The sequence below is a fragment of the Anomalospiza imberbis genome, chromosome 26, assembly GCF_031753505.1.
Source record: "Anomalospiza imberbis isolate Cuckoo-Finch-1a 21T00152 chromosome 26, ASM3175350v1, whole genome shotgun sequence".
Classification (NCBI taxonomy): Eukaryota; Metazoa; Chordata; class Aves; order Passeriformes; family Viduidae; genus Anomalospiza; species Anomalospiza imberbis.
In genome coordinates this window covers 1618305-1645503 of record NC_089706.1, presented here as the reverse complement: position 1 = coordinate 1645503, position 27199 = coordinate 1618305, and the positions used below count along the sequence as shown (strand labels likewise).

Here is a 27199-nt window from a genome sequence, read left to right as displayed (position 1 = left end):
ATGTGTGACACCGACCAAGTTCCCTGCTGGACACTGTTTCTAAATCACTTTTTTATAATGTTAAACAGGGGAGAGACACTTCCAGCAACACGTTATCCTTGAGACGTTTTCTAATGGTAAATATTTTTGTTCTCTCTATCTCTACGAAGGGGTCTAACCGTAGATGGTCTCTCCTCTGGAGATCATAGCGGGGCTCGGGGGCTGAGCTGCTGCGCTAACCGCATGTCTCACTAACCCTGCCCCGCTGCTGCTTCCAAACCCTGCCAGGCCAGCCCGGGGGACAGAGCAGGGAGCCCTCCCCCTGCCGTGCTTGCATGAGACGGGGCTCTCACGCTGCTTTGGTGGATCCAGCCCGGCACCAGGGGTGGCAATCTGCTTTCCAGTGGCTGTGGCAGCAGTTACCCCCACACCCAGGAGGAGCTCACAGGGGGCTGCCAGCAGCTGCGTGGTGGGGAGGGGGATGCTTGTGCCCATCTCTGTGCTGTGCACTCCCAGTTACCCCTTCCTAGAGCCCACCCACTCGAGGATGGTCCCCTCTGGGACCTTCAGGGTGTCTCAGGGTTTGGCCATGCCACGCACCGTGGCTCTTAGCCCAGAGCTGCTGCAATGGCAGAGCTGCAATGGCCCTTTACAGGGCTGGGCACCTCCCCAGGGACTTCTTTGCATCCCCATGGGGGTCTCCAAGCCCTTCACACAGGTAAGGTGATGCCTCTGCTCTGCCACCAAGGAAACTGAGGCAGAAGGTGCAGCAACTTGTTTGTGGCGGGGAATCTTGTTCCTGGATGTGCTGGGCACAGGCAAACTCCTGGCACGTCCAGGAGCTGTGGGAGCTCAGCTCACCAGCGCAGAGAGCACAGACTGCAGCTTTTGGGGGGCTCTGAAGAGCCTTCCACACAGGGGTGGGAGAAGGGGAGGACCCCAGATCCGAGTCATCACCACACTCCAGCCAGCCCAGCTGTTATCCCCTCTGGCTCATGGGCTCACATCCTGCTGAGATTGTCACTTCTCAGAAGGTGGAGGTGAGGCCAGAGTGTCACCAGCATTGAGGGTGCTGAGCAGGCCGAGGAGTGCCATGGCACAGCATTCGGGCAGTGAGACCGGAGCTGGGATGGAGGAGGGTGGAAAACAATCCGAGTGTGTGTGTGAAGCTTTGTCCTCTCCCTGCCTGAGCGATGGAGGCCTCACCAAAGCCCTGTGTGGCTGGTGAGTCACGCCAGGCTGGGAGCGGCACTGGGCTGCCAGCTCCGCCGAACAATTGCTGCTCCCCGGGGCAATCCAGAGCCCAGCCCCGTGCTGCCAACCTTCACTGCCTCACAGGTACCCCATCAGCCCCCTCCAAGCTTTCTGCAAACCCAGAACAGGGTCCCCCTCTTCACAGAGGGGTTTGCAGTGGTGTTCTGGCCGTGCTAACTGAGCTTATACCCAACGCCCACCCTGGGCAGCTGCTCTGGGATGGTGGGTGGGACTGGCTTTAATCTCAGGTGAAATTCCCAAAGGTGCAAAGCGGCCAGGAGGGGTGCCACAGTGCTGGAGGAGGCTGTGAGAGCACGATGACAGTATGCCCAGGGCACCACATTCTCTGGAGGGCTCCATCCTCCCTGCTGCAGCTGCTTCTCCAGCTCCATCCCGCTGGCAGCAGCACCTGAGCCAAACCAATCGTCTCATCTCAGTGGTGACCCTGTTAAATCAATCCTCCCCAGGCTGCTTCTGCATCAGCTGCTGGAACAAAGGCTGGCGTTAAACAAATGATTCGCTGGGCTTTCAGAAAGTTTCCCTTCCCTTGGGCGCGGTGTCACCCGCCCCGTGTCCCTGGCCCCGGCGCCGCGGGGAGGGGGATGGCCCTGGCACGGCTGGGCCGCGTGAAGCGCGAGGACCTGGCTGGAGGAATAATATCTGCAGAAATCCTTCCCCTGCCGTTAGGTTTTGTAATTGTGCTGGCGATTAATTTCATGAAATGGTCCCTTTTGTTCTCTTATTATGGGACATCATAAAAATAGCAGTGGCAAGACGAGCACAGAGCGATCCCAGCTCCCGGGCCCCACGGCAAATGGTTGGATGGTTCAGTCATTCCTACCCCATGCGGCGCTTGCAAAGAGGAGGAGAACCTGGGATTTGCTCTTTCCAAGGAATTTCTTCAAGGCATTTTCATCTTGGGTTCCTTGAAGCCCAAATGCCTCATTTATCCAAGCAACCAGCCTTCTGAAAGGAATATTTTATTATCCTTTGTGAACAACTTAATGCACTTCAAACCATTGTTCTGGTGGTTAGGGTTGAAATTGAGGATTGATCTCACAGGGAAGCTGTCAAGCTGAAAATGTTTCATTTAAATTAGTGTCCCTTCTAGTCCTACCAGCAACAGCTGACTTTGATAATACTGAAATAATTAGCTTTTTTTTTTTTTTCAATTGGATTTTTTTTCCACTGATGCTGCCTGCCTCTGAGTGTGTTTCAATTACATGATGTGTCTCCCAAATTAGCCTGAGACACTGGACCAGCCACCGTGCCTGAGCAGTGGGTGACGGTCAGGGACTGACAGCATGGGGTCACCCGTGGCTTTGTGGCTCGGTAGCTTGGTGGCAGCAAGGGGGACAGGTCCCGCCTGCCACCCCACCAGGGGAGTGGGGCTGTGCACCCACATCCCTGGGAGCTGCAGCCTGGGAGCTCCTGGCAGGACCTGTGTCTGGCTGCTTTTGCACAAGTGCTATGGCTTTGTCCCTGGGAAATTGAATTCCTCCTCTTCGGAGCTGCCGAAGGTGGCCTCCACGAGGCACTGTTTGTGGGGCACACCAGCCCCCATGTGTTCATTATTTCATGGCTCTGTGGCCTCGCTGCTCTTGTGTGAGAGCCAAGGGTGGTGTCTATGGGCTCTGCAGGGAGGTTTGTACCCGCTGCCACTCCCAGGCTGTGGCACGGGGGACATCTGGCTGTCATGACTCCCCCAGCCTTTTGAACACCAGTCCCTGACCCCAGCCTTTCTCTCCCCTTCCCATGCAGAGACGTGTGCTGTGAACAACGGGGGCTGTGACAGCAAGTGCCACGACGCGGCCACCGGCGTCCACTGCAGCTGCCCCATGGGCTTCATGCTCCAGCCCGACAGGAAGACGTGCAAAGGTAGGTGGGTGTGAGTGGGGCTGGGGCACTCACTGCTCACCCCTGGGTGCCTCAGACCCCCGTTGTGTCCTCAGTGCCCTCAGAAAAGGCTCAGATTTAGCTCAGCTTGACATTGACATTGCCCCCAGTGCTCACTGGCTTGGTGTTTGCAGCCATGGGGTGGGGACAGGAATCACCCCCTGCACGGGGACTGGGATGCCTTGCTGCAGGCACTGTGCTTGGCCCCACGCCCCTGGGAAGCCTATGTGGGAGGAAGAAATGGGGGTCAGGTCAAGTTTGAAGCAGTGGCATAGCCCTTGTGGGGCTGTCCCTTCTCACTCCACCCCACTGCCTCAGCTGCCCCAGGGGAAGGGCTGGATTGGATGTGCAGGGAATCCACACCTGCTCTGGGAGTGTGAGATGCACAGGTCCCTCCTGGGACACTGCCCAGCCAGGTCTGAGCACCATGTCCCACCTCGGGGAGAACACCCCGAGATGCTGCACGTCCCACCAACATCCCCACCCACCTGTCTCTGCCAGGCAGGGCAGTCCAGGCTGCTTTCCCTGCTCCCCAAACTTGCCCCCTTCAGGGCTGGCCGGTGCCTGCGTTGTGTCTTTTGGCAGCTCTCAGAACTTGACCCCAGCTGAAAGGAAAGCCTGTCCCACTGCTGGCTGCCTGTCTACCTGTTGACTGCTTCCAGAACCCCTTGTCTCTGGTATTTTATCAGAGCATCCACCCCTCTCCAATTCTGCAGTTTCCAGCGACGTGCAATAACCCAGAGCCACGTCCCCTGTGTCTGGGGTTTTATTATGGCTGCAGGCAGGTTTACAGCTTGCCCTCTCACAGTCATAAAAAGAAAGCCTCAGCCCCAGCGAGGCAGAGCTGCTGCCCCAGCACTGGGGGATGGAGGGACAGGGCAGGCTGCTGCCTCCTCCTGGTCTCCTTCCATTTCACAAGTTGTTTCCTAACACTAAATTTTGTGATTAGTGGAAAAACAAGCCACATCGGCCATGTTCCTCTGCTGACCATCAGAGCCCAAAGGGTGTCCTCCATTTGCCAGCTCATGGTGGGGACAGCATCCAGAGGGGAGCACTGGACTCTCCTGGCCAAGCATCCCAGCCAGGGCGTGACCCTTGGGTGTCCCTTGTCCCCACCAGACATTGACGAGTGCCGGCTCAACAACGGCGGCTGTGACCACATCTGCAGGAACACGGTGGGCAGCTTCGAGTGCAGCTGCAAGAAGGGCTACAAGCTGCTCATAAACGAGAGGAACTGCCAAGGTAAGGGGCAGTGAGTGCCCAGGCCCCCTGCCCTGCCCCTCCCATGGCTGCTGCTGCAGAAGTGCTGCCCCAGCTGCTCATTCCTCTGGCCCTTCCTGTGGACTGCATACATCCTTCAGGGGATTAGTGTTGGATTCAGGCTCTGGTTTGGGGCTTAGCCCTTCAGCCTCAGAGCTGGGGACTTGTGGGCTCTTGCAGAGTTAAAGCCGGCAATTAGGCAGATGCCAGGGTTCCCAGTTCTTGGAGGGCAGGAACGGGGAGAAGATGCCTCCTGCTCACTCCAGAGGGAGCTGGCTGCTCCATGCTGCTTCTTCCACCTTGTTCTCCCTGTCCCAACATCTTCCTACACATCTCACATAAGCCCAGCAGGTCACTGTGCTGCCCCCGCAGCCCATGGCCGAGGTCAGCACGGCAGGTGTGCATGAGCCTGAGTGTTGCCTCCTGAAAACACACGGCCGGGGAAGGAGGGGGCTGGCAGGCTCCGGGGCTGCCACTGCTTTCATCTCCGTCCAGGTTCTGTGCTCTGGGAGTTTGACGTGAGTGCAGCAATTAACTTAATGAAGCCAATGAAATGATGCTCCAGCCCACCAGGTTGGGTTCACCTCCCAACCGGGGCCTCCCTGCCCCGGCGAGGTGCCCGCGGGGCCGAGCAGACATTGCTGGCACCGTCCCCGAGGCAGGACCTGCCCGCACAGCATTCCTGATCCCTTCCTGGCATCCTCCTGATCCCTCCCTGCCCTGGACGGGCAGCAGCCGGGGGCTCTTGCAGCCCTCCCATGCCAGGGACAGGATGGTGGCCCTGTTTGGCCCGTTTGAGGTGCAGAGGGGCTGCAGGAGCGTGTGGCAGGGGGGTGCTGGTGCAGTGGGTGAGGAGGGGCTTGGGGGGAGGGAGGAGGGAGCACAGGGCCCTGGAGCACGCTGGTGCTGGATCTCCAGAGCATCCTGAATGCCCAGAATTGTATTGGATGGTACCGAATGCCCGGAGCAATCTGGTTCTGGACCTTTGGAGGATACCAGTGCAGGGTTCCACAGCATCCCAGCGCAGCCCTCAGCTTGCTGGAGCAGCTGGAGCAGGAAGGGGACAGTCCTGCACCCGGGACGGCCCCTCTGCCGTGCCAGCTCTCACCTCCTCCCCTTGCCTTTCCTCCAGACATCGACGAGTGCTCCTTTGACCGGACCTGCGACCACCTCTGCATCAACACCCCCGGCAGCTTCCAGTGCCTCTGCCACAAGGGCTACACGCTCTACGGGCTCACCCACTGCGGAGGTAGGGCCAGCAGCGTGCCGGCAGCCTGTCACCCCGCCGGGCGCTGCTGCTGTGGGACCCCTGGGGACACTGCCCACCCCAGGGGCCCGTGGGGAAGGTCGGTTCCACGCATACCCCGGGCTGAGGCCAGGCAGGGACGGGGCTCACAGCCAGACTCGCTGGTGTCTGCAACTTCAAACAGAGCGACAGGAACAATTTGCGACTTGTCTGCAGCGGGAGAGAGGGAGAAATCCCCGGCGTTTTTGGCAGGGAGCTGTGACGGGGTGGGAAGGGGAACATCAAAAGGGTTTGATTTAAATTTCACAAGGCAGATAGCTCCCAAGGGCGGGGGCGTGGTGCTCCCGGGAAGCGGGAGGTGGATGAAACATGCTTTGCAGCGGCTGCCGGAGCGTGTTGTGGCAGCCGTGCCGGCGGCCCGGGATGACGAGCCCGGCTGCTCCAGCGCTGCCCGGCTGGCGGGGCTCAGCGACCCTCCTCATATTTCTGAACTACGCGGTCAGCGAGAGCCAGCGCAGCCCCTGGGACTGTCTCGGGGTGGGCCTGCGGCAAAGGGATTGATGGATGCCACCAATGCCCCGAGTGAGGGGGAGCTGGGCAGGGAGGGCTCTGACGGGGCAGCTCCATCCCTGACCTGAAGGATCGTTTCAGGCCGGGGGCTCCCTGATGGAGAGAGGGACCAGGGCTGAGCCTTTTGGGTTCAGTTTCTAAGTGCTTCCATGTCGGCTCCATCTGCTGCCTCCTCAGCCCACGAGGGGCTGCACCCGTCCCTGCCTAGCCCTTGGGGACACCAGGAGTCGGGCTGTCCCTTATCCCCATGGAGCTGGCACAGCTGCGGGGAGGTGGCACTGCTGGAAATGCCCTGAGGTGCAGGGCCCCCTGTCCCAGCTGGGCTTGGATTTATCCATCCTGAATCCCAGCCCTGAGAAAATGCAGTGATTCAGTGTCAGAGCCGAGGGGTCCCACTGCCCCTCACCCACTGCCCCTTCCTTTGTCCCCACAGACATCGATGAGTGCAGCATCAACCGGGGTGGCTGCAAATTTGGCTGCATCAACACTCCTGGCAGCTACCAATGTACCTGTCCTGCTGGCTGCAAGCTGCACTGGAACAAGAAGGACTGCGTGGGTACGTCAGGCCAGGAGCCAGCACGGCTGCTGGAGGAGCTGGGGGCTTTGGGATGCCAGGCTGGGGTCCGTATGCTACACTCTGGCACCCTCTCCTCCCTGGTGAATCCCCCATGAGCTGGAGGGTGCAGGGGTCCCTTGTGGGTCTCTGAGCTGTGCCAGCCATGGGCATCCCTGATTGTCATCACCAGCTGGTGCTTGTCCCTTGGAGCTGGTGAAGTGCCTGCCAGGTTCGGTGCCACCACGGGCCACCCTCACCTGCAACAAGATGGGCAAGAAGGACAGCTGTGCCCTTTCCTGCACCTCCAAGGCCCGATTTCTGCCAGGTACCAGTGCTAGTGCCACCACCAGCATGAGCAGGGGGTCCCCATTTCCCTGCATGGCCCAAACTGAGGGGAGAAGAGTGGCTGCACAGCCAGAGTGCAGTGGCTGAGGGAGGGAGGGAGGGAGGTTGTTGCTTAGGAGGGCTCATTGCTGGGTGTAGATCCATGGGACAGGTCACTGGTGCAGGATCTCTATGGCAGGGTGCTGGGCATCATCCCCCCACAGCACAGCCGTGTCTGCCTGCATCACCCTGGCAGAGCCAACTCCCCTTGCTCCCTCACAGAGTCCGAGAGCAGCTACACAGTGAGCTGTGGGACCCCCGTCCTGCGGCAGGGCGGCCAGCACAGACCCACCAACAGCAGCCAGCAGTGCCTCGGTAAGGGGGCTCCTGGGGTGGCCACGGCTGCCACCAGCCTGGCTGGGCCATGCCAGGTTGCTGAGCACCCGCCTGTTCTTTCAGAGACTGTGGCTGCGCCGGTCAAGCAGAAAGCCTCCTTCAAGATCAAGGATGCCAAGTGCCACCTGCACCCCCGGACCAAGGGCAAGCAGGAGGAGGCTGGGAAGGCCGGGGCGCAAGGTGAGGTGTGATGGTGGGGAGGTGGGGGTGCCTGTGCCCCAGCAGGGATGGGGTGCTGACCTGTCCCTCGCGTGCAGGTGGCTCGGCACCGTGCTCTGACTGCCAGGTCACCTTCGTCAACCTCAAGTGCGACTCATCCAAGAAGGGGAAGGGGCGCCGGGCTCGCAACTCCCCCAGCAAAGAGGTGACACGCATCACGCTGGAGTTCGAGGCGGAGATCAAGCCTGAGGAGATCACAGGTGGGCACAGCACTGGCCTGACCCGCCCTGGGTGCAGGCACAGTTGGTGGGACCAGGGACACGGTACCATCCCCGTGTAGCAAGGAGAGATAAACCAGTCCTCGTCTGGCACCATTGGCACGTGCTGGGTAGCACTTGCAGCTGAGCATGTGGGGGATGGTTTTAATGCTCCTGGGCTTCCCTCTCCACCCCTCCCTTCTTACTGCATCTCTGTTTCCTCCTGTACCCCCATTCCCCTCTGCACCACCCAGCCAGCTGCAACCTGCACTGCCTGCGACAGAGAGTGGAGAAAAAGCTGAAGTCGGCCATCAAAGCCCTGAAGAAATCCATCAACCAGGAGCGGTTCCTGCTGCGCTTCTCAGGGATGGAGTACGAGGTGGCCCGGAAGCTGAGCGTGGCCCCGGAGCGGCAGGAGAGCTGTGGGCCGGGCCAGCAGCGCCTGGCCAGCAAGTGTGGTAAGGAGCGTGGAGGGGTGACGAGGGGACCCGGCGGGGACAGCCCCCACAGCATCACCGACGTCCCCCCCGGCTCTCAGTCAGCTGCTCGCAGGGAACCTATTACCACGGGCAGACGGAGCAGTGCGTGCCCTGCCCCCCCGGCACCTACCAGGAGAAGGAAGGGCAGCTCTCCTGCGACCTGTGTCCCCGCGGCGACACCTTCGGACCCATAGGAGCCACCAACATCACCGGCTGCACCGGTAAGGAGGGCACAGCTGGGGCTCGAGGCACACTCAGGGCATGTTCAGGGCTGCGGCCTCAACCATTAGCCGGCAGACAGGAAAGCCTTGAGCCATCCCCAGGGCTCACAGGAGTTCCTGGTTTGGGTGTTTATTATTTAGAGGGGACCCCAGGAAGGGCAGCACTTGCTCTGGGGGTACTGGTGCTGCCGAGGCTGAGGGGGAAGAGGATCTGAGTATGGGGCAAGAGAGTCCCAGGCATGTAGGGTGCCAGGACTGAACAATTCCTGTGCCTGCAGGTCAGTGTCCCCCTGGCCAGCACTCTGCTGATGGCTTCAAGCCCTGCCAGCCGTGTCCCCGTGGGTCCTACCAGCCCGAGGTGGGACGGGCGCTCTGCTTCCCCTGCGGCGGGGGGCTGACCACCCGCCACGAGGGAGCCCTCTCCTTCCAGGACTGCGACACCAAAGGTAGGTCAGAGCTGGTCCCCAGGAAGGGGCCACCCCGCAGGGCTGTGCCAGCAGCTGACACGGCCCCCTGTGCTCCCTGACCCCCCAGTGCAGTGCTCCCCTGGGCACTACTACAACACGAGCGTCCACCGCTGCATCCGCTGCGCCGTGGGCACCTACCAGCCCGATTTCCGACAGAATTACTGCATCTCCTGCCCTGGCAACACCACCACCGACTTCGACGGCTCCACCTCGGTGTCCCAGTGCAAAAGTAGGCGAGCTGGGGTGCAACAGAATGGGGGGGACAGGTGTGGGGTCCTCCTTCGAAAGTATTTAAAAGTCCTGCAGAGTTTGGGGTCATTTCAGTGCTTTGTGCATGCAGGCAGGCATGGGGGGTTGCCTAATGGGACACTGCCCCTCTTGCCCAGCGGAACACTCCCCACCAGTGCCCCCATGCCGCTGGTTCCCAGCTGAGCTGGTCTCCCTGCCTTGCAGACCGGCAGTGTGGAGGGGAGCTGGGTGAGTACACGGGCTACATCGAGTCCCCCAACTACCCGGGGAATTACCCCGCCAACATCGAGTGCACCTGGAACATCAACCCCCCGCCCAAGCGCAAGATCCTCATCGTGGTGCCGGAGATCTTCCTCCCCTCCGAGGACGAGTGTGGCGACGTCTTGGTCATGCGGAAAAACTGTAGGTAACCGAGCGGGCCGCGGTGCTCAGGGGAGGAGCTGGGGAGAAAAAGGTCGGGGTTTGGCAGAGCTGCCTTGTGCAAAGAGAGAAAGGCACATCCCCCGGCAGCAGGAGGGGAATTTTGGGAATAGGGTGAGTGGGGAGATGAGCATCACGCTGCCATCCGGGTGTCTTGCTGGATCTCAGGGGGATGTGCATGGGCTGGGCTGCGCACCTGGGCCTCAGCCTTCATTTTGGGGGTTAAAAGCCCCAAATCTGGTTCTTTCCAGAGCAAGGAAGGAGTAACAATTCCTGGTATGTAACATGAGGGTTAGGGGGGGCTCAGCCTTGCCCAGCATGGATAATTCCCATCCCTGATGCCACCCTTGACCCAGTAAGGCTGGAGGTGGCTCTGCTGATGGGCAACCAGCATCCTGTGTCCCCTTGCTGTTCCCTGCAGCCTCCCCATCTTCCATCACCACCTACGAGACCTGCCAGACCTACGAGAGACCCATTGCCTTCACCGCCCGCTCCCGGAAGCTCTGGATCAACTTCAAAACCAGCGAAGCCAACAGCGCTCGGGGCTTCCAGATCCCCTACGTCACCTACGACGGTGAGCACAGGGCACGGGGAGATGCCATCCCAGCACGCTGCTGCTTCTCCCCACCACAGTTTGGGACCCAGGCTGCCCCCAGTTCACACCTTCCGTGTGTTTGGGGGGAGTGGACTGAAGGATGGAGGCCAGAGTTTGAGGACAAGTGGCAGCTCATGCCCTGTGTTTTTTGGCAGAGGACTACGAGCAGCTGGTGGAGGACATTGTGCGGGATGGAAGGCTCTACGCCTCCGAGAACCACCAGGAGATCCTCAAGGTGAGCCTGTGCCTCCAAGTCTGTGTTACCCAGGGCTGTGGGGGATGCAGGAGCATCCTTCCTTTCGGGGATGCCTCCTGCTCTCCCTGCACTTGGGGCTTCAGGGGAGCACGTGGGGATGCTGAACCTCCCTCTGGCTCGGCTTCCCTGCAGGACAAGAAGCTCATCAAAGCTTTCTTCGACGTGCTGGCACACCCCCAGAACTACTTCAAGTACACAGAGAAGCACAAGGAGATGCTGCCCCGCTCCTTCATCAAACTCCTGCGCTCCAAAGTCTCCAGCTTCCTCCGGCCTTACAAATAGCCCCCCGCTGCCCCGGGCCACCCCGCAGCCAAGGAAACCCTCTTCTCCCTTCCTTCTCCTTTCTGATTTTTCCTTCCTCTGCCTGGCTCCAGCAGGATCGCCACTGCTCACCCCGCAGACGTCCCCCCACGATTTCCCTGCCGCTCCCTGCGGAGCTGCGCTCCCAGCCGGGGGCACGCTCCGGTCTCATCCAGCGGCGGTGAAGCCGCTCCCCTCTTCCGAAGCAGCTTCTTCGAAGGTTTTAGGAAACTGAAGTAGTGGTCCTTTCGCTGTCCCGTGTCCTCCCTTTGGTCTGTCCCCGTTCCCTGGTGCCACCAGCAGCCCAGGACAGTGTGGGGGGTCCTTTGCAGCCCCCGGGGCTGGCGCCGGCTGCGGCCCCGCGGAGCCCTCGCAGAGGAGCGCAGGAGGTGACGCCGTGTCCACCGCAGCGCCGGGCCCCGGCTACCGGCGCCGCTTTGCAGAGGTCGGGGGGAAAAGAACTGACAAAGCCGACTTGATGAAAAAGGAAATGCGAAGGAGTGATGGCAAAGCCCACCAGCGCGGCACCGTGGTGGCTCTGGCCCGCTGGAGAGCCGTGCTGGTGCTGGGAGGGAAGCGCAGCCAAGCCACGTTCCCGGAGAACAATGTCTGGCTGCACGGGAGAAAACAGGGAGCAAAGGAGACGGACTTTCAGCCGGGTTCGATTTTTTTTCTTCCCGCCCCCCACACCCCAGACACTTGTGCCAAGAAACCAGACTGTTACAAGCTCTGCCAAAGAGTAACTCGGAAAAGCAAGCTTTGAGAAGAGCAGGAGTTAATGTTTGTGCACTAGGATATCCTCCTTTCTACCTTTTTCATATGTATTAAGTGCAATCATTTGAGTCTTCCTTATATTATTTAGAGGGAAGTTGGTTTTGTTTTTTGTTTTTTGTTTGTTTTTTTTTTTTCTACTAGAAACGACAATATTTATAACTGCCTGAGAAATGAGAATGTGTGTTTGCAAGAAAACAAAAACCATCCACCCAGAGCAAGCCGGGCCCTGGGCTGCGCTGACCAGCGCGATGGCATCTTCAGGCCTTTTCTGCCACGTTTGTCCCCGATAAAAGCCCCTCTCTGGGGGGAGATGGTGCCTCTTCCGCTCGGTGCAATGGGGTGAGTTTTTGCAGGGAGTTGGAGGTTCATCCATGGGGGTGGATTTGGTCCTGTCAGACTGATCCGCCACAGTTTGGGTGTTGTTCTGGCCCCGCTGCGAGGGGCATCAAAACTCAGCCCTGTCACCTGCTTGTTGCAAACTGATTTGCTTCCCTGCAGGGGCTCAGGGATGAGCCAACACCTGCTGAGGACAGGTCTGGGGGGCACGCTGGGAGGAGAGGGGAGCTGCCCTCCACTCAGCCCTGAAATCTCCCCCCCCCAGATACAGCAATCCCCCTGGGCAGAGCCACCCTCACAGACCTGGGGAGCTTTTGTGCCTCTGAGTCCCACCAGCCATTTTTGGCCCCATCCCTGTGTTCTCACCCTGCAGGGATGCTGTGGGAGTCCCTCCCCAGGCAGTGGGGTGCAGATCCCAAGGAAGATCCATCCTGTCTCCCCTTGTTTCACTGCATCTGCCTCCCCCAGACAGGCTCAGCTGGGGACAATGGCCGGGTGGACACCACTGGTGGGTTTGTCCCCCCAGCATCTTACAGACAGGACTCCCAGGGACAGGCATCTGCTACCACCACTCACCCCTCCTCCTCCTCCACATGCCTCCCTACTTGTCCAGCCCTGCTGCCAGTTCTCAGCTGTCATCCTCCCCACACCTTCATCCTCATCTTCATCCTCTCAAAGACCTGGAGCTGCCAGGACTGAACATGATCGACTTGCCTATAGCTCTGCCAGTGGCAGGTCCCTTCCCATCACTGTCCCCACTTGTTCTTCACTGTCCCTTTGCCCACACCTGAGCCCAGCCCTGCTTTTAACAAACCAATTATTTATTGCTCTGCATGTCCCACTGGGTCCATCTTTCCTGCATCTGGGGGAAGCAGCTGCTCATCCCTGTTTTCCCTCCTTGATCCACACTGCTCCAGCACCCCAGGAGCCTCTCCCGGGCTCTGTGAGGGGCTGCAGGCGGGCTGAGCACTGGCACAGGGGCTGAGGTTTGTCCCCAAGATGCGTCAGTTGGAAAAGTCTCTCCTGATTCATCCCAGCTGTGGATTTTCCCCTCCTGCCGCCGGCTCCCAGCCTGTTTGGAAGCTCCACATCTGTGGGCTGAGCTGTTTGTCACTTGGTCGCTGTCTGAAAGCAGCTGCTTTAATGCACAAAAGCTGCTGTAGGGGTCTGGAGGGGTTTTGTGGCTCTGGGACAGTGGCGCAGGCCAGTGACTTTTGAAAGGGTCCTTTGCGTTTAGAAGGAAAAAAAACCCACCAGCAGCAAAGATAAAATCAGCCCAGGAATGCCCAATGTGGTGCCCTGGAGTGCCACAGCCCCTCCTGCCCAGCAGAGTTCATTAACTTTGATTAACTTTGGCTCATCTGATGTCAGGTTACTGCCCAGCTGCCTTTGCGGGGCATCAGGGCCTTGGGGTGTCCTGGTTGTCACCTGTGTCACCAAACAGCCAGTTCTGCTTCCCTGTTGTGGAAGGATGAGGTGGGCAGCACATCCTCCTGGAAATGGCGCTTCCCCCTTCTCCTTCCACCCAATAGCTCCAAAAAAAGCCCCCAGAATTCCACAGGACCCCTGGAGCCACCCACCCCACAGTGGCCCAGCCCCACTCGTCACCCACCCCGCTCAGAATGGGTTTGAAAGGCTGAAACCCACATCAGCCACCTTGGGGATCGAGGTTTTGAAGCAGTCAAGAAAAATTAAGGGTTGTTGGGGTTTCAGGTTTTTTTTTTTTTCATGGAGTATTTATATCTGCCTTTTGCAGCGGGCCAGGACTTGCCATCTCCAGCAGAAACTATTAAAGTGATGAGCAAGATGTAGTTCATGAAGTTATTTGCACTTGATTAAAAGAAAAAAAAATGTTATTTGAACTTTGTAAAAAGAAATGTTTGCATTTTGTATTGTCTTTTTTTAATTATTAAATGGAATTTCTTGGTGTTGTGTTGATCTTTCAAAAACTGGCTCCGATGCTTATTTTAAAGGTTTCTAACAGCAGGATCCAGAGCTATTTTCATTGTTTTGTTGCAACGGATGCTGACAAGCTTTTCCAGGGCCCAAAGTATTTTTTTCTCCCCCCAGAAGCTTGAACACTGCCCTTCCCTAAGCTCTCCAGTCCCCGCACAATGTATTTATTTATGCACATTATTTAAATGCAACAAATCTCATTTTTAGCCCAGAACATGGAGTTAGACAGACTGGCTCAGAGGGAAGAGGGGATGGGAAACACCCTCTAGCTCAGCCCCATCCCCCTTGCCGGGCTGCAGTTCTGTCCTTCAGCACCCCCGGACTTACAGACAACGCTCAGGTCCTCAGGAGCTGCACCACCTGGGCAGGTGTGGGCTGGGAGGGGCATTTAAAGGCTTCTGCTGCTCCTCAGCAGCCCTCCCAGCCAGGGCTGGGCTCTGCACGGGACTCAGGTGAGCTCTGCACCAGGTAACGGGGACACAGAGGGCTCTGGGGGCCACAGCCCCACTGCTGAACCTGAATGCAGGGAGGATGAGGCTCCTTCCCGCAAAAGCTCCAGTATCCCACTTGGAATTCATCTCTCTCTCAACTCAACGCAGCATCTGAGCCTTCCTCAGCAGGAAGGGAGCAGTTCTTTGGCAAACCCTCCCCAAGGAGCTCTGGAGGAACAGAACCACACACAGCCGTGGGTGTCCGCAGAGTTTATTGCTGCCCCCCCTTAGTAGAGGCGCTGGGGTTTCCCCATGGTGCTCTTGATGTACAGAGCTCGCACGTTCTGCCAGTTCTTCTTCAGCAGGGACACCAGGAAGTTGATGGCCAGGTGGATGTTGTAGACGAGCTCATCCTCTGTCATCTTCACGTGACCCACAGCCACAGCCAGACAGAGCACCTGGGGACAGACACAGGTACAGCTTTCGCAGGCAAAGCAAAGGCGACGAGAGCTGCCCCACGGTCTGGACATGCTCACACCAGCTTCACTTTCTGCCTCTGAGGCCAGCCCCCAGCCGTCTCTGCACTGTGGCAGAGGCCAGGCCTCCTCTCTGAGCAGCCTGGAAGTCAATGCTCCCACAGGCTGGAGGCAGAAGGATTTATGAGCGAGCCAACAGGCCAAATGTCAGGACATCATTAGCTCAGCTGTTCTAAATGCTCAAGCGTTTGCAAAGCCTCACATCTGCTGTGGCCTCCCAGATGTGCCCCCAGGATCCCCACAGAGCTGCTCCCAAGGTCACTCGGACAGAGTCAAGTCCCAGATTCACCCTCAGCAAAGCCCCACTCATGCTCAGCCCCCCAGGGACACGCCTGGCCGGGTCCCACCCCATGAGCAGCAGCCACGTGCTGGGAGCAGCAATAATTACACTGGATTGTGCTCAGCACTGAAGCATCCAATCATCTCCTCATCATTTGCTCCAAGAACCATCAACCACAGTTAAATTATTCCTCCTTTCTGGTTGGCCATGGAACACTCCAGACACCATCTCCCCTTGCTGGAGGGAACCAGCCACAGCTCCAGGAACACTCGAGGGACACCTGCAGCCCAAACCAGAGATGGCAGAGACACGAACAACCCCCAGGCACACAACTGAAGCCACGCTTTACCTTCTTCATCTGAAACTTGATGGTCGATTTGACCTCATCCACCTTGGCCACCAGGTTCTCGTTGTGGGTGAGCAGAGAAGGGAATTTCCCAGCTTTGTTCAGGCCCGGGCCCAGGATTCGAGGAATTTGCTTGATCAAGGACTCAGAGGCCAGGAAGGCATCGTACTTCTTAGCTGCAAGGAGACAACCAGGGGGCTAAGGATGGGCTCTGCTCCCACACCGAGCTCCCAGGAGGGACTCTGCTGAGAACATGCAACTCCCCCCTGCAGACAAATCCAGCACTCCCTGGGTCCTGCCAGAATTGGAGCTGGTTTTGCCAACAATCTCTGAGGAATGACTGTCACAGTAGCCAGGCCCCAGCCCCACTCAACGCACTGACTCCAAATCTTGCTCCCTGAAGAACAAGGGAACTTTGCTGAGCCCCGGGTGACAATGAACTCCAAGCCCTGAAACAGCCTGTGCACACCAGGATCAATGAGGTAGAGGATCCATCTAGGAGAGGCTTAGGCAACAATCACCTAACAGCACGTAGTGCCACGGCCCATCATGGACTGGGGGCAAGCTCCTGTCTGCCTGAGGAACGCACAAGAGGGACTCTGGAGTTCTCAGGAAGGGAAGGATTTTCTCTCTGACCAAGAGAAAGCAAGCGCATTTCATTGTGTTCACACAAGAACTGCAGGACTAAAGCACACTCTTGCCTCTAGCATTTCCCAGCTTTTGCTGCCCTCCAGCTCCCCGAACAGGAGACTGAGGGACATAGCAAAGGGTGACACTGTTGACAGGGACATTTTCTGTGTCTCTCCTTTCCTTGGACAACCAGCCCCATTCCTGCAGTACTGACCTGTCAGACCTCCACTGCAAACAGCCTGGTGGCTTTTCTGAAGAGTTTTTGGGCAGATTTTGGTACTGGGGCTGACTCTGCTCAGCTTTTCAGCTCTGCAACTAACCATGGCATGGAAATCTGAGCACACAGAAAAGCCTTATGGGCACTCACCCAGCTTCTTCACCAGCTTCTTATTTTTGTTGAGCTTCTTCAGAGCTTCTATGTCCATGTGAGGGATGTCGACTGCTTTGGCCTCATCGCAGTGCTGCTGGTCCCCCAGCAGACAGACCGAGAATTTGGGCCGTGGCGTCGACTTCAGCCTGGGGAAGGAAGGAAGGTAGGTCCCGAGTCAGTGACCGGCCAGCACCACCCGCGTGTCCACGGAGCCAGCACGGAGACACCTTACCGCAGCTCGGGGCTTCCTGCACAGCCGCTCACCTGCCGTCCCCAGCAGGCCGGTGGGGACAGCCCGGGGGCTGCCGCACCTCCCCTCATGTTTTAAGACCCAGGGTGAGGGTCCGTCCGGCCGCCCGCACTGGGCCGGGGCGCGCCGGACTCCCCGAGCGGTTCGGCGCCGCGGCGGCCCCGAGCGGGACCGGGCAGGGCCGAAGGCTGGGTAGGAGCGAGAGGATGGCGAACCTGACGGTACCGGAGAACCGCTTGTCCTTCTGCGGGTCATAATTCTTGAGGCTGATCTGCAGCTCCACCGTCTCCACGAACCTGCGGGAGGCAGCGGGTGAGGCCCGGCCGGGCATGGAGGGGGGAAGGCCGAGGCCGGGGGTGACACGCCCGCGGCTCTTACTTGCGCTTCTTGGCACGGCTGCCGTGCAGCACCTCCTTCACCGCCTCGTACAGGGTGTCCCGGGACACTTTGCTGCTGCGGGGGGAAAAGGCAGCGCGGGCTCAGGGCCGGCCCCGCCCGGGACGCGGCCTCGAGCCCGCCCCGGTACCCGCGCGTTTCCCCCGCGATTGACTCCGAGAATCGCGCCTCGCCGGCCGCCCGGGCGGCCCCGCAGCCCCCGGCGGGCGCGGATGGAGGCGGATGGCGGCGGATGGCGCGGAGCGGACGCCGCGCTGCGCCCACCTCATGGCGGCGGCTGCTCGGACCGAAAGGGCGGCAGCGCCTCCGGCGAGGTATAAATAGCGGCGAGATCTCGCGAGACTCGAGCGCGCGGCGCGGCGCCATATTGGGAGCGGCGGCCCGGGGCCCCGCCCCGGCCGCCCGTCCGCATCGCCTTCCTCGTTAAATAAACACCCGGGGCCTCTCTGCCCTCTGTCTCGGACCACCGGGACAGGCGTTCCTGCCTCGCTTCACAGTGTATCCCAGGAGCTCCGGGCTGGCCTCAGCGGCCGCCGGGAAGGAGCTGCCGGTTCAGGCGGGCAGCGGAAAGCGAGGCCTTGTGGCTTCAGTGTTGGCAGCGCGCATGCGCCGCCGGCTGCGGCCTGGCCGCCGGGCGGCGCGCGCGGCCCGGCCCGGCCCGGGCGCCCCGGAACCTGTATGGCGGGCGGGGCCGGGGCCGGGCGGGCCGCGGGGCGGGCGGGGCCGGGCGCGGTGCACGTCGGGCCGGCGGCGGACCCGGGCCCGGCGGGTAGCTCAGGTCGGTGTGGGGGATGGGGGGCGGCGATGGCGGCCGGGCCCGGAGCCGCCTCAGCGCCCGGGGGGCCGCGCTGGGGGGAGCCCCCCGTGTCCCCGCCACCCCCGGACCCTGCCCTCCCCTCCCCGCTGCCCCCCGTGCCACGGTTCTCTCGGGGGGGCGGCGGTGCGAGGGCCGCCGCAGCAGCCCCGGGGGAGCGGCCGGGAGCCTCCGCCGGGTGCGGGCAGCGCGGGGCGAGGCGGCACCGAGCGGGCACCGCGTGGCGGCGGGCGCGGACGGGGCGGCTTGCCTCCTCCTGGAAATGGAGCGATCAAAGCTTTGGCTGTCGCGGAGGCGGCTCAGGAAGAACGCGCTGTGGCGCCTTTGAAAGATAACCTATCAGCAGGGAGTCCCTTCAGCGAAATGTTCTTGCGGGGGTGTGGAGGCTTCAGCATCATTTGCTTAGAGCCTGAAATTCTATCCCTCGGAAGGCTGGGAGTTAGTCAGGAAAGGGAGGAGAGACGGAGGAATGAAGCTCATCACCTACCCCTGTCTCCTGCAGCACGGGACGTGCTCAGCCTGTAGGTTCAGGGTTTAAAGTACCTGGAAACCCTGCAGATCATTTGGGGGACGGGAGGGGCTGGAATGTGACATTTCTGCCCTCTAAGAAGAGTCTGTCAGTTCGCTGGCGCGATAAGCTTCATTTCATATTTGGCTGTGGAATAGATTCTTATCCCTTAGTGTGGGAAGGATGCAGCATTGTCCATCTTAATCCTTTATAACCTCAAAAGTCTTTTGAGGCCATTCAAGCCTTTCCTAGTGTGGAGAGGTTAAAGGAGGAGGAGAAACCAAGGGCAGAAATTGAAATGGAATTGTTCTTTTTACTTAAGGCTCGCAGCAAAGACGACGGCCCCGTGTCCCACAGGCCCCAGTGCTCCCAGGCAGGATCCATGTGTGGGGAGTCGGGGCAGGATGGAGAGCCTGGGGCTGCCAGCAGTGACCCTTGGGGATGGCACCACAGCCTACCTGCAGCAGGCTGCCAGAGGTAACAGAGCCTCGGGCTGTCAGGGCTGAGAGGCTCCTGCTGGCTCTGAAATTGGAGTCAGACTCGCCAAAAGTGCCCCTCACAGCCTGGGAGCTGCCACTTCGCAGGGGCAGCTGGTGACTGTTGGATTTGCACTGAAGTCTGATGTAAAATAAAATACAAATCAAACACGCCTCTGGTTTGGAAATGAAGCTGTGGAGATGGGAGAGCTGTTGGCTGTAGAAAATAAAATGCTGTTCCGACCAGGGTTGGTGTGGACAGGGAGCTGATGCTGTGGCCTGCAGGGCTCTGCTCCACAAAAACGTCCCCTGGGCTGAGCAGGGGGTTTGCGTCACTGGTGTGCACAGGGTTTGGTTCACAGCAGTGCTTTTCCTGCTCGAAGAGGTGCCAAATCCCACACCTGCCCTTCCTCTGGTGTTGGTGAGGTGCCCCTTTCTCCACCACCCACAGCTCCCAGGAAGAGGAGCACGCTGTTTGCCAGCCTGCAGAACAGGATGGAGGAGTTGTGCAGCTCCGTGTCCTGGGGGTTGCTCTCCTGCTTTATTTTCTGTGCAAACTCGCTGCAGGTTTGTTACGTGTGTGCAGCTGAACTGTCTCGGGACCACCAGGTTGTGTGACCCCCTCTCAAACCTTATGCTCCAGGTGAAACCAACCTGGATTCTCCATGTTCAGTGGGATGGAGCAATCTCCTCTCTGCACCAAATCTTTGGGTAACTAAGTCATGCTTCCAGGTTTGCACAGAGCCAGGCTTTGGCACAGTTGAGCCTCTACAGCCCAACACTGGCAGCACTTTAGGCCCCTTTAGGTGCTGTAATTGTTTCCTAACAGTTGATCCTCTGCTAAAGTTGTAGATAAATCTCCCAGCACTTGCCGATACTGCTCAGCACACCCAGTGGATCTTTTCTTCCAACACAAGTGTAATTGCTTTCTCTGTATGCTCTTTCTGCTCCTGGGCACGAGGAGCTGTGAGGGGCAGCTCCTCAACAAGTGATTTATAAGTGTCTGTCATGTGTCCTGTCCAGACAAGGGCAATGCCAGCGTTTTTGGGAAGTGAAGTGATCCCTAACAGCCTAGAAGTGACAATTTCTCCCTTTTGTGGGACTGTGGGAAGCATGTGGGACAGAGGGACTGGGCTCAGCAGCTGATGGTATGTTTTAACTGTTCCAGGTGAAAAGCTGACTGAAGGGCAAGTCATTGAACTTGAAGATGGGACCACAGCTTATATCCATCAGGTGACAGTTCAGAAAGGTGAGGAACACACATTGCCCTCTTTCTGTTTGGAAGGACACTGTAGATGTGGCTGCAGCTCTCAGTGCTCCAGCATTTGGGCTCCTCTGTCGGTTCCAGCTCTCAAAATCCATGTGAGCATAGGGTTTCTGTTGGGGTTTTCTTTCTTGTGGTTTTGAGGCTGAATAAACAAAGACATTGCCTGCAAAGTCTTTAGCAATCTGATGAGAAGGTGAATTTGGTGGAGGTGGAGACAAATGTTTAAGTGTCATTTCACCTGTGGGCTCTCCCTGTTGTCAGACCACAAGCCCAGTGAGCTGTGTGCTGTGCTGGTGCCAGCCACACAGCACACACAGAGCTTGTTTCATGTGGGAGCAGCTGGGCAGGAATTTCCTCTGAGCTGTGAGATAATACATTACTTCTGGAATAGGTGTTGCTGGCGGGGGGTCATGCGGGGATTGTTGGGAGCAATGCCACCTTGGCCATTGAGCCATCAGCCAGAGTCATCTCTGAAATTAGGTAACGTTAGTCTGAGAGGTGTTGGGAACCCAGGTCATGTGGCAGGCACCAGAGTGGCACAGAGGAATCATCCTTGGCCATGCTAAGATGCAAAAGGGCAGGTAGAAAGAGCTCTGTTACTTTGGGCAGTCCTTCCTTGATGCTCCCAAGCTCCTTGTATGCCACCTCCCTCTTCTGTTCTCCAAAGGCTGCTTGAAATGGATGTTCTATAGCTGGCTGTGCCCCTTTCCCCCCTTCACCCTGTTCCCTGCCTTCACACGCACAGTGAGAGGGGTTCTCCTCACCCCTGCTTCCCCTGTCATGGGATGTTTGTGTTCTCCTTCACACACCCCTGTGCCAGAGCCATCCTTCTTGATTATACCCCTTCTTGTTGGGATATAATCTGGCATTTTGAAACTGGTGAGACACTGCATCACTCCTTTGAGCGAAGGAAGAGGCAAATCTGTGCATGCAGCCTTGAAAACCTCATTATTCACATCAGAAGGGCTCAAATGGTGTTTTAAAACCTACAGCTGTGGTTGCCTTTCAGGGCAAGCAGGCAGCCCTGTGTCCTCTCCTGCCTGGCAGCCTCAACTGCCACAGCATTCCCCATGCTGAGTCCTCCAGGAAGGTGTGTGAATGTTTCTCTTTTCTTTTAGAGGCTGTGGCTTTTGAAGATGGGCAGCCAGTGGTGCTGGAGGATGGCAGCATGGCCTTCATACACAGCACAGCTAAAGGTAAAGCACTCAGCACTCCCTGTTCTTTTCCCTGGCAGCTGGGGAGAAGCTGCTGAAATGTCTCAGATTTCCAGGGCTGAGGAGATGAAGCTCTTGTTTTCTGCCTCACACTGAGCTTTTTTTCAGCTGAATTTTTTTCAGCTCTTTACCTGAATGTTTCCTCTTGCAGAGAGTTATGAGCCTGGCACATTCCAGGCTGTCCAGCTAGAGGATGGCTCCACTGCCTACATCCACCGTCCTGTCATCGTGGCACCTGGCAGCACCATCCTGGAAGTGCAGACAGAAACTGGGCTCCAGGAGTTGCCTGGGGAGGAGGAGGACGATGGCTTTGATGTGGACACCATGAATGCATTGCAGCAGTATGGCAGGAAGGTGAGGGCACAGCATCTCTTGGCCTGAGTTTGTGTCCTCCCTTCAGCAGTGCTTGTGTGCGTCTGTCTGTCAGCAGTGCCAGCTTTGAGAAAGCAACTGGACAGGGCTCCAGTGGGAGTGCCACTGCTGAGGGGTGCCTGGCAGCTGGGGACACAGAACGGGGCTGTTTGGTCCCGTGGGGTGCTGGGCCTGCCACCCTTAACCTGCTGCAGGCTCAGGTTTGGGAAGGGAGGAGAGCTGCTGTGATACAGCCTTTGGTGTGCCAGCAGTGGCTAAGCCATGGCCACTGTCCCCATGGTGACAAAGGCCTCAAAACCAAAGCAGCTTCAGATCCTGATGTGCTGTCACTGCAGTGCCCCACCTCAGTATCCCAGGTTCTGCCTTTTTCTCCCATCTCCATCGTGCTGTGGAGCAGGGGCTGTGTGCTGGCAGTGCTGAGCTGGGCACAGACCTTCCTGCTGTGGCAGGCCCAGCCCCTGCTCTCTGGGGAAGGGTGGGGTGGCACTGTGGCTGTCACTGCCTTCCTGCTCCACGCTGTGCAGGGACACACAAACACTGCTTGTGCTTCTTCACTCGCAGGGGTCTGATGAGGAAGAGGAGGGAGTGACAGACACCTGCCATGTGAAGAGTAAAGACTCCAGCAACATCTCCTCCCAGGTCTGAATTTTTCAGTGACTGGAACTAGGCCGAACTCCTCTTTGCCAGTAATTATAAAAATGTTGTGGCTTCTCTGCCGAGTTAGCAAATACTAACTGCATGTATTTCAAATGAGCTGACAAAGGGAGTTTTGTGTCTGAGAACCCCCAGCGAGCCGGGGGGTGGGAGGGGGAAATGCAGGTTCCTAGAGCCCTGTCACCTGGGCTTCACCATGTGGGTACAAGCTGGTTTGTAGGAACATGTTTTTGGAAGATAACTGCAGGAGTGCATATGTATGGCAAGGAGGGAAATATTTGTGTGGGCTTGGCGAAGCTGTAGTGGCTTGCTGGATTGATTCCAGTACTTGTCCCAGCAGGATTTGCAGGAGGAGGAGGTGCAAAGCCACAGGAAGGGGCAGCAGGTCGGCAGCAGAGCTTTCCGCTGTGGGTACAAAGGCTGTGGCCGCCTCTACACCACTGCCCACCACCTCAAGGTAAAGCAGGTTTCATGGCAGTGTGCAGGCCAGACCAGTCCCAGGTAACACTGCCAGAGCAGAATGCCCCATTGTGTGCCGATGAGTTAAGTGCTGAGCTCCCCAAGAGACCCAGATGTGTCAATGGGCCAAGGTGAAATCCCACAGGGAACTTCAAATTCTCTCCACCAGCAGTTTTCCACAGTTTTTCTTCTTCCTTCTCTTGGACCTCATTTTAGGGACCTGTTCTTTCTTTTCCAGGTACATGAACGTGCTCACACAGGTGACCGGCCATACACGTGTGACTTCCCAAGCTGTGGGAAAGCATTTGCTACAGGTAACAAATGTCTGCTTGGAGCAGATTTCATTTTGTGTGTAACCCAGTAGAGCACAATATCTAGAGCATCTAAAGGAAGGGAATCACAGCACGGGAGCCTGCTGGGACTTCACTGATTGTGGGCAGATAATGGTGGAAGCAAGGTTGGAAGTGGTGTTGGGGTTGGTTATTTCTTTCCTTTCAAGCTTTGCAGACACAACACAGACACTCAAGTACGTGGACCGAGGGGTGGTACTCAGCTTGTCATGGTGTTTTCCTTCTCATTACAAAATTAGTTGTGGTCTCTGTCCTGGACAGGGTATGGTCTGAAGAGCCACGTGAGAACACACACAGGTGAGAAACCCTACAAGTGTCCAGAAGACATGTGTAGCAAAGCCTTCAAAACCTCCGGGGACCTGCAAAAACACATCCGCACGCACACAGGTGGGCAGCGCAGGGGAAGAACTGCCCAGGGGACAACCCAGAACAGATCTCCAGGCACTCCAGGTGGCTGCATGGTGGCAGGTCTCACCCACAGCTCTCTGTCCATGCAGGTGAGCGTCCCTTCAAGTGCCCCTTCGTGGGCTGTGGGCGCTCCTTTACCACGTCCAACATCCGCAAGGTTCACATCCGGACGCACACGGGCGAGCGGCCCTACATGTGTGCAGAGCCTGGCTGCGGCAGGGGCTTCACCAGCGCCACCAACTACAAGAACCACATGAGAATCCACACAGGTAGGAGGGAGCCAGCAGCAGGGAGATTGGCGGGGCTGGAATGGGCATTTCTAGGCTGAACGTCGCAGGGGTGGATCTGGGAGCGGGCCAGGGAGTTGGAGGAAACAGTGGGAATTGCTTCGTTGGATTGATTATTGTTCCAGCAGCCTGTCTCCAGCTACTTGCTCTGGTGGGGAATCCCTCCCCAGAGCATGAGGAGGGTGAAGCTCAGCTCTGTGGCCTCTGCCCTAGGAGAGAAGCCATACCTGTGCACCGTGCCGGGCTGTGGGAAGCGCTTCACAGAGTACTCCAGCCTGTACAAGCACCACGTGGTGCACACGCACTGCAAGCCCTACACGTGCAGCAGCTGTGGCAAGACCTACCGCCAGACCTCCACGCTGGCCATGCACAAGCGCAGCAGCCACGGCGAGCTGGAGGCCACCGAGGAGAGCGAGCAGGCCCTCTACGAGCAGCAGCAGCTGGAGGGTGAGTAGCCACTCCCCCATCAAGGTGTGGCAAAGGGGAGGGAGGTGACAGCGAGAGCAGACGCACCCCTCTCAGACCCAAGTACGTGCCACGGCCTCCTGCCTCCCCATCGAAGGCAGGTCTCTTGGAAGGTCCTTGCTGTAATCACAGGCTGGGAACAGGCCCCTGTCCATTCTGTGGTACAGGGAGAGGTAAAGGTCCTTCTTTCCAGGCCATCACTGGGCTGGTGTCATCATGGTCTTGTGCTCTTCTGTGCTAGCCCTTGAGACCACAGGCAGGTCCAGATCCAGGCACGTGCATTCACACCCTGGTAAGGCTGCTCTTCCCCTTCTCTGATCCAGCTGCTGACAGAGGCTCTCCACTGAAGAGTCAGCATATTGCTTTCCTGTCAGAGATGGAGGAAGATGAAGAAGAAGATTCTGTGCCTACACAAATCTCACTTATCTCTCAGGATGGGACAGAGCAGGTATGGACACAGCAGCCTCCAGCATGTCAGTTCTTATCTGAAGTAAGATTCAGCCTCTACTCAGCCATGGTGTTCTTTGCAGGGTCTTTTTCCAGCATTTTTTTCAGGCCTTGGAGCTTCCTGGGCTCTTCCTGCCCTGAGGGCTCCCTCCTACAGCCTCACCCACTGCTGCAGTGTTGGTTTGGGGGGGTCTCTGGTCCCGGTGCCCCTCCTTGCTGATGGGGTTTCTGGGTGTTTGTGTGGTGACTGGCAGCCCTTGGCTCCCTGCAGCTCCCCAGCTCTGCTGACCCAGGCTGGATTTGGAGATGTTTTGTCATCACTTGTATACAGCAGTGCTTTTCTTGTACTTCCCTCCACCAGCTGCCCCTGTGCTGACGGGAAAAAACTTCCTCCTGTGGCACAGGGCAAGGGAAACAGCTGCCACCAGTGACCTGTTTCCTCTTAGCCTCAGATGCTCCTGCTGCTGCAATGCACAAAGCTGTCCCCATCGAGGCTTGAGACAAAAGGCTGAATGGGAAGGGGAGATGTGGTGAAGGGGGAGGGCTGAAGACCCAAGCTCCGAGTTCTCTGTTGTCAATTTTATCCATGGCACTGGGCAAAGTCCTTGAGTCTTGCAGAGAGTCTGTTTCCTCCTTACCCAGACCCATGCATTGCTAAACTCAGGAGTTGCCTAAGACTCCCTGAGCCTCTGCTGTTATCCCCAGGTCAGTCTGTCTCAGGAGGAGCTGCAGGCCCTGGGCAGTGCCATCGGCGTGGTGACGCAGAGCGGGGTCCTCGCCGTGCCCGAGGGAGAGCTGGCAGGTGGTGACACCGGGGCCATGACTGTGGCCAGCACTGATGGCACCGAGGCACAGGAGGTACAGACAAAGCTGGGAGCATCCCTGCTTCCTCTGCTAGAAGAGAGCTGCACTTTCTTTTAAAACACGATTAACTGAACTTTTCCCAGGTGACCATAGTCGCTTCTGGGGCAGTGGTGTCAGGGGAGTCGGACATCGCCCCGCTCTGTCATCAGCAGGTGGCATTGCTGGCCACCTCCCACGGCACCCACATTGCTGTGCAGGTACCACATGGCTCTTGCCACTGTCCCCTTCACTCCTGGCCACTCGCTGCCTGCCCTCTGGCCCTGCTGCATCGCTGCTTGTCCAGGGGGCTTGCTCTTTAATTCCCAGATGCCCTGTGTGCGGAGGACAACAGGGACATCCTGCTGGGATTGCAGAATGCTCCCTTGTAAACAGCCCTTCTGCATCTTGGCCCTGTCTGCCCTTCTGCTTCACACCTGTGTCACCCAGCTGTGTCACCCCTCTGTCCTGCTGGGAGCCACCCCGAGCTGCCTTTTGGGGGTTCAGCACTCACTCTCTCCCCATTCCCTCCCCCAGCTGGAAGAGCAGCAGAGCCTGGAGGAAGCTCTCAGCATGGCCACAGCAGTGATCCACTACGAGCCAGTGCCACCTGACACAGCCCTGCCTGAGAAGGGGAGCTGAGGCCAGCGGAGCAGCCGGGGCAGGGGGAGTGGCAGCCCCAGCCTGCCGTGTGCAGGGGTGGCGGGGCAGGGACAGTGTCTGAGCCAGTGCCAGCGTGTGCCCTGTGCCAGCTGGGGCAGCACAGGGCTGCTGGGGTGGCCTGTCTGACGGGGAGGGAGGGCAGATACTCTGGGCTGCTGCCTGCTCCTGGGCTTTGAGCAGCAGCCCTTTCTTCAGGGGCACTTCCTGCCCTCTCCCTCAAGGAATGGGCCAACAACTTTTTCCTTTCTTGCCCACCCCTCCAGCTCAGGGGCAAGTGGGCAGCACATGCACAGAAGCAATAAAGGCCCATCAGAGCAAGCCCAGGCTGTCCTGAGCTCGGTATGGAGGGTGAGCAGTTCCTGCCACTGGAGCCAGCACTGGGATGGTTCCAACAGCAGTTCTCCCATCTCTTTGTCACACTTTCTTTTCAAGCAAGGCTTCCATGGCAGATTCCTTGGCTGTGGAGCAGAGCAGCCAGCACTTGCCAGGAGCCGAGCTAGATCGGGATGTAAATGCTGAGTTGAAATAAAAACAAATTTAAAATTTGGTTTTTAAAAGGACCCCTCTTCTCTTTGGTGGGAGAGAGGGTGGATGGTGGTGTTCAGCAGCTGTAAGAATTAGGGACATTGAGGAGATTTGTGGAATTGACCAAACATGTCCTGCCAAAGCAGCAGCTGTCCCAGAGGAGGGCTGGGAGCAGGGTGAGCTGTACCCTCTGAGCCCTCAGCATGTGGCTTGGAGGGGTAAGACATGTCCCTGAAATCTCAGATCAGGCCTTGGCTCTTC

General features: G+C 58.2%; 3 protein-coding genes across 6 annotated transcripts in view; 2 read left to right on the top strand and 1 right to left on the bottom strand.

Moving 5' to 3' along the window:
- Positions 1-12237, top strand: part of SCUBE3 (signal peptide, CUB domain and EGF like domain containing 3) — a 30393-nt gene extending 18156 nt beyond the window's left edge. For 2 of the 4 annotated variants that reach the window (XM_068173357.1, XM_068173356.1), the window contains 17 exons: positions 69-116; positions 2995-3111; positions 4249-4371; positions 5522-5638; positions 6639-6761; positions 6952-7086; positions 7368-7460; positions 7545-7661; positions 7739-7900; positions 8152-8355; positions 8436-8597; positions 8876-9043; positions 9132-9293; positions 9518-9719; positions 10155-10307; positions 10484-10563; positions 10717-12237. In XM_068173357.1, coding sequence (XP_068029458.1) covers positions 69-116; positions 2995-3111; positions 4249-4371; positions 5522-5638; positions 6639-6761; positions 6952-7086; positions 7368-7460; positions 7545-7661; positions 7739-7900; positions 8152-8355; positions 8436-8597; positions 8876-9043; positions 9132-9293; positions 9518-9719; positions 10155-10307; positions 10484-10563; positions 10717-11069 — 2519 coding nt within the window. In that variant the 3' untranslated portion in view covers positions 11070-12237. The remainder of the gene's footprint in view (positions 1-68; positions 117-2994; positions 3112-4248; positions 4372-5521; positions 5639-6638; positions 6762-6951; positions 7087-7367; positions 7461-7544; positions 7662-7738; positions 7901-8151; positions 8356-8435; positions 8598-8875; positions 9044-9131; positions 9294-9517; positions 9720-10154; positions 10308-10483; positions 10564-10716) is intronic. The other 2 variants (XM_068173358.1, XM_068173359.1) reach the window with 2 other exon arrangements.
- Positions 12238-14635: 2398 nt separating this feature from the next.
- On the bottom strand, positions 14636-17329 carry RPL10A (ribosomal protein L10a). The gene is made up of 5 exons (XM_068173360.1): positions 17172-17329; positions 17009-17089; positions 16541-16689; positions 15547-15719; positions 14636-14839 (listed from the first exon to the last, which is right to left on the bottom strand). The coding sequence occupies exons 3-5, from the start codon at positions 16596-16598 to the stop codon at positions 14669-14671; spliced, it is 402 nt and encodes a 133-aa protein (XP_068029461.1). The 5' UTR covers positions 16599-16689; positions 17009-17089; positions 17172-17329; the 3' UTR covers positions 14636-14668.
- A 1324-nt stretch (positions 17330-18653) lies between these two features.
- Positions 18654-26970, top strand: ZNF76 (zinc finger protein 76). The gene is made up of 14 exons (XM_068173362.1): positions 18654-18988; positions 20156-20236; positions 21373-21450; positions 21620-21822; positions 22402-22479; positions 22832-22951; positions 23192-23267; positions 23565-23690; positions 23801-23980; positions 24212-24445; positions 24787-24911; positions 25616-25768; positions 25858-25971; positions 26288-26970. Exons 1-14 carry the CDS (start codon positions 18916-18918, stop codon positions 26390-26392), a joined length of 1746 nt encoding a protein of 581 aa, XP_068029463.1. The 5' UTR covers positions 18654-18915; the 3' UTR covers positions 26393-26970.
- The last annotated feature ends 229 nt before the right edge of the window (positions 26971-27199 follow it).

Bases quoted from the DNA above. Each gene is read 5' to 3' on its own strand.
- RPL10A (XM_068173360.1), bottom strand. From the start codon at position 16,598: ATGGACATAGAAGCTCTGAAGAAGCTCAACAAAAATAAGAAGCTGGTG. The intron at 15,720-16,540 runs GTGAGTGCCCAT...GTCTCCTTGCAG, and splicing joins GAAGCTGGTGAAGAAGCTGG to CTAAGAAGTACGATGCCTTC. The intron at 14,840-15,546 runs GTAAAGCGTGGC...GTCTGTCCCCAG, and splicing joins TCAAGTTTCAGATGAAGAAG to GTGCTCTGTCTGGCTGTGGC.
- ZNF76 (XM_068173362.1), top strand. From the start codon at position 18,916: ATGGAGAGCCTGGGGCTGCCAGCAGTGACCCTTGGGGATGGCACCACA. The intron at 23,268-23,564 runs GTAACAAATGTC...TGTCCTGGACAG, and splicing joins TGGGAAAGCATTTGCTACAG to GGTATGGTCTGAAGAGCCAC. The intron at 25,972-26,287 runs GTACCACATGGC...TCCCTCCCCCAG, and splicing joins GCACCCACATTGCTGTGCAG to CTGGAAGAGCAGCAGAGCCT.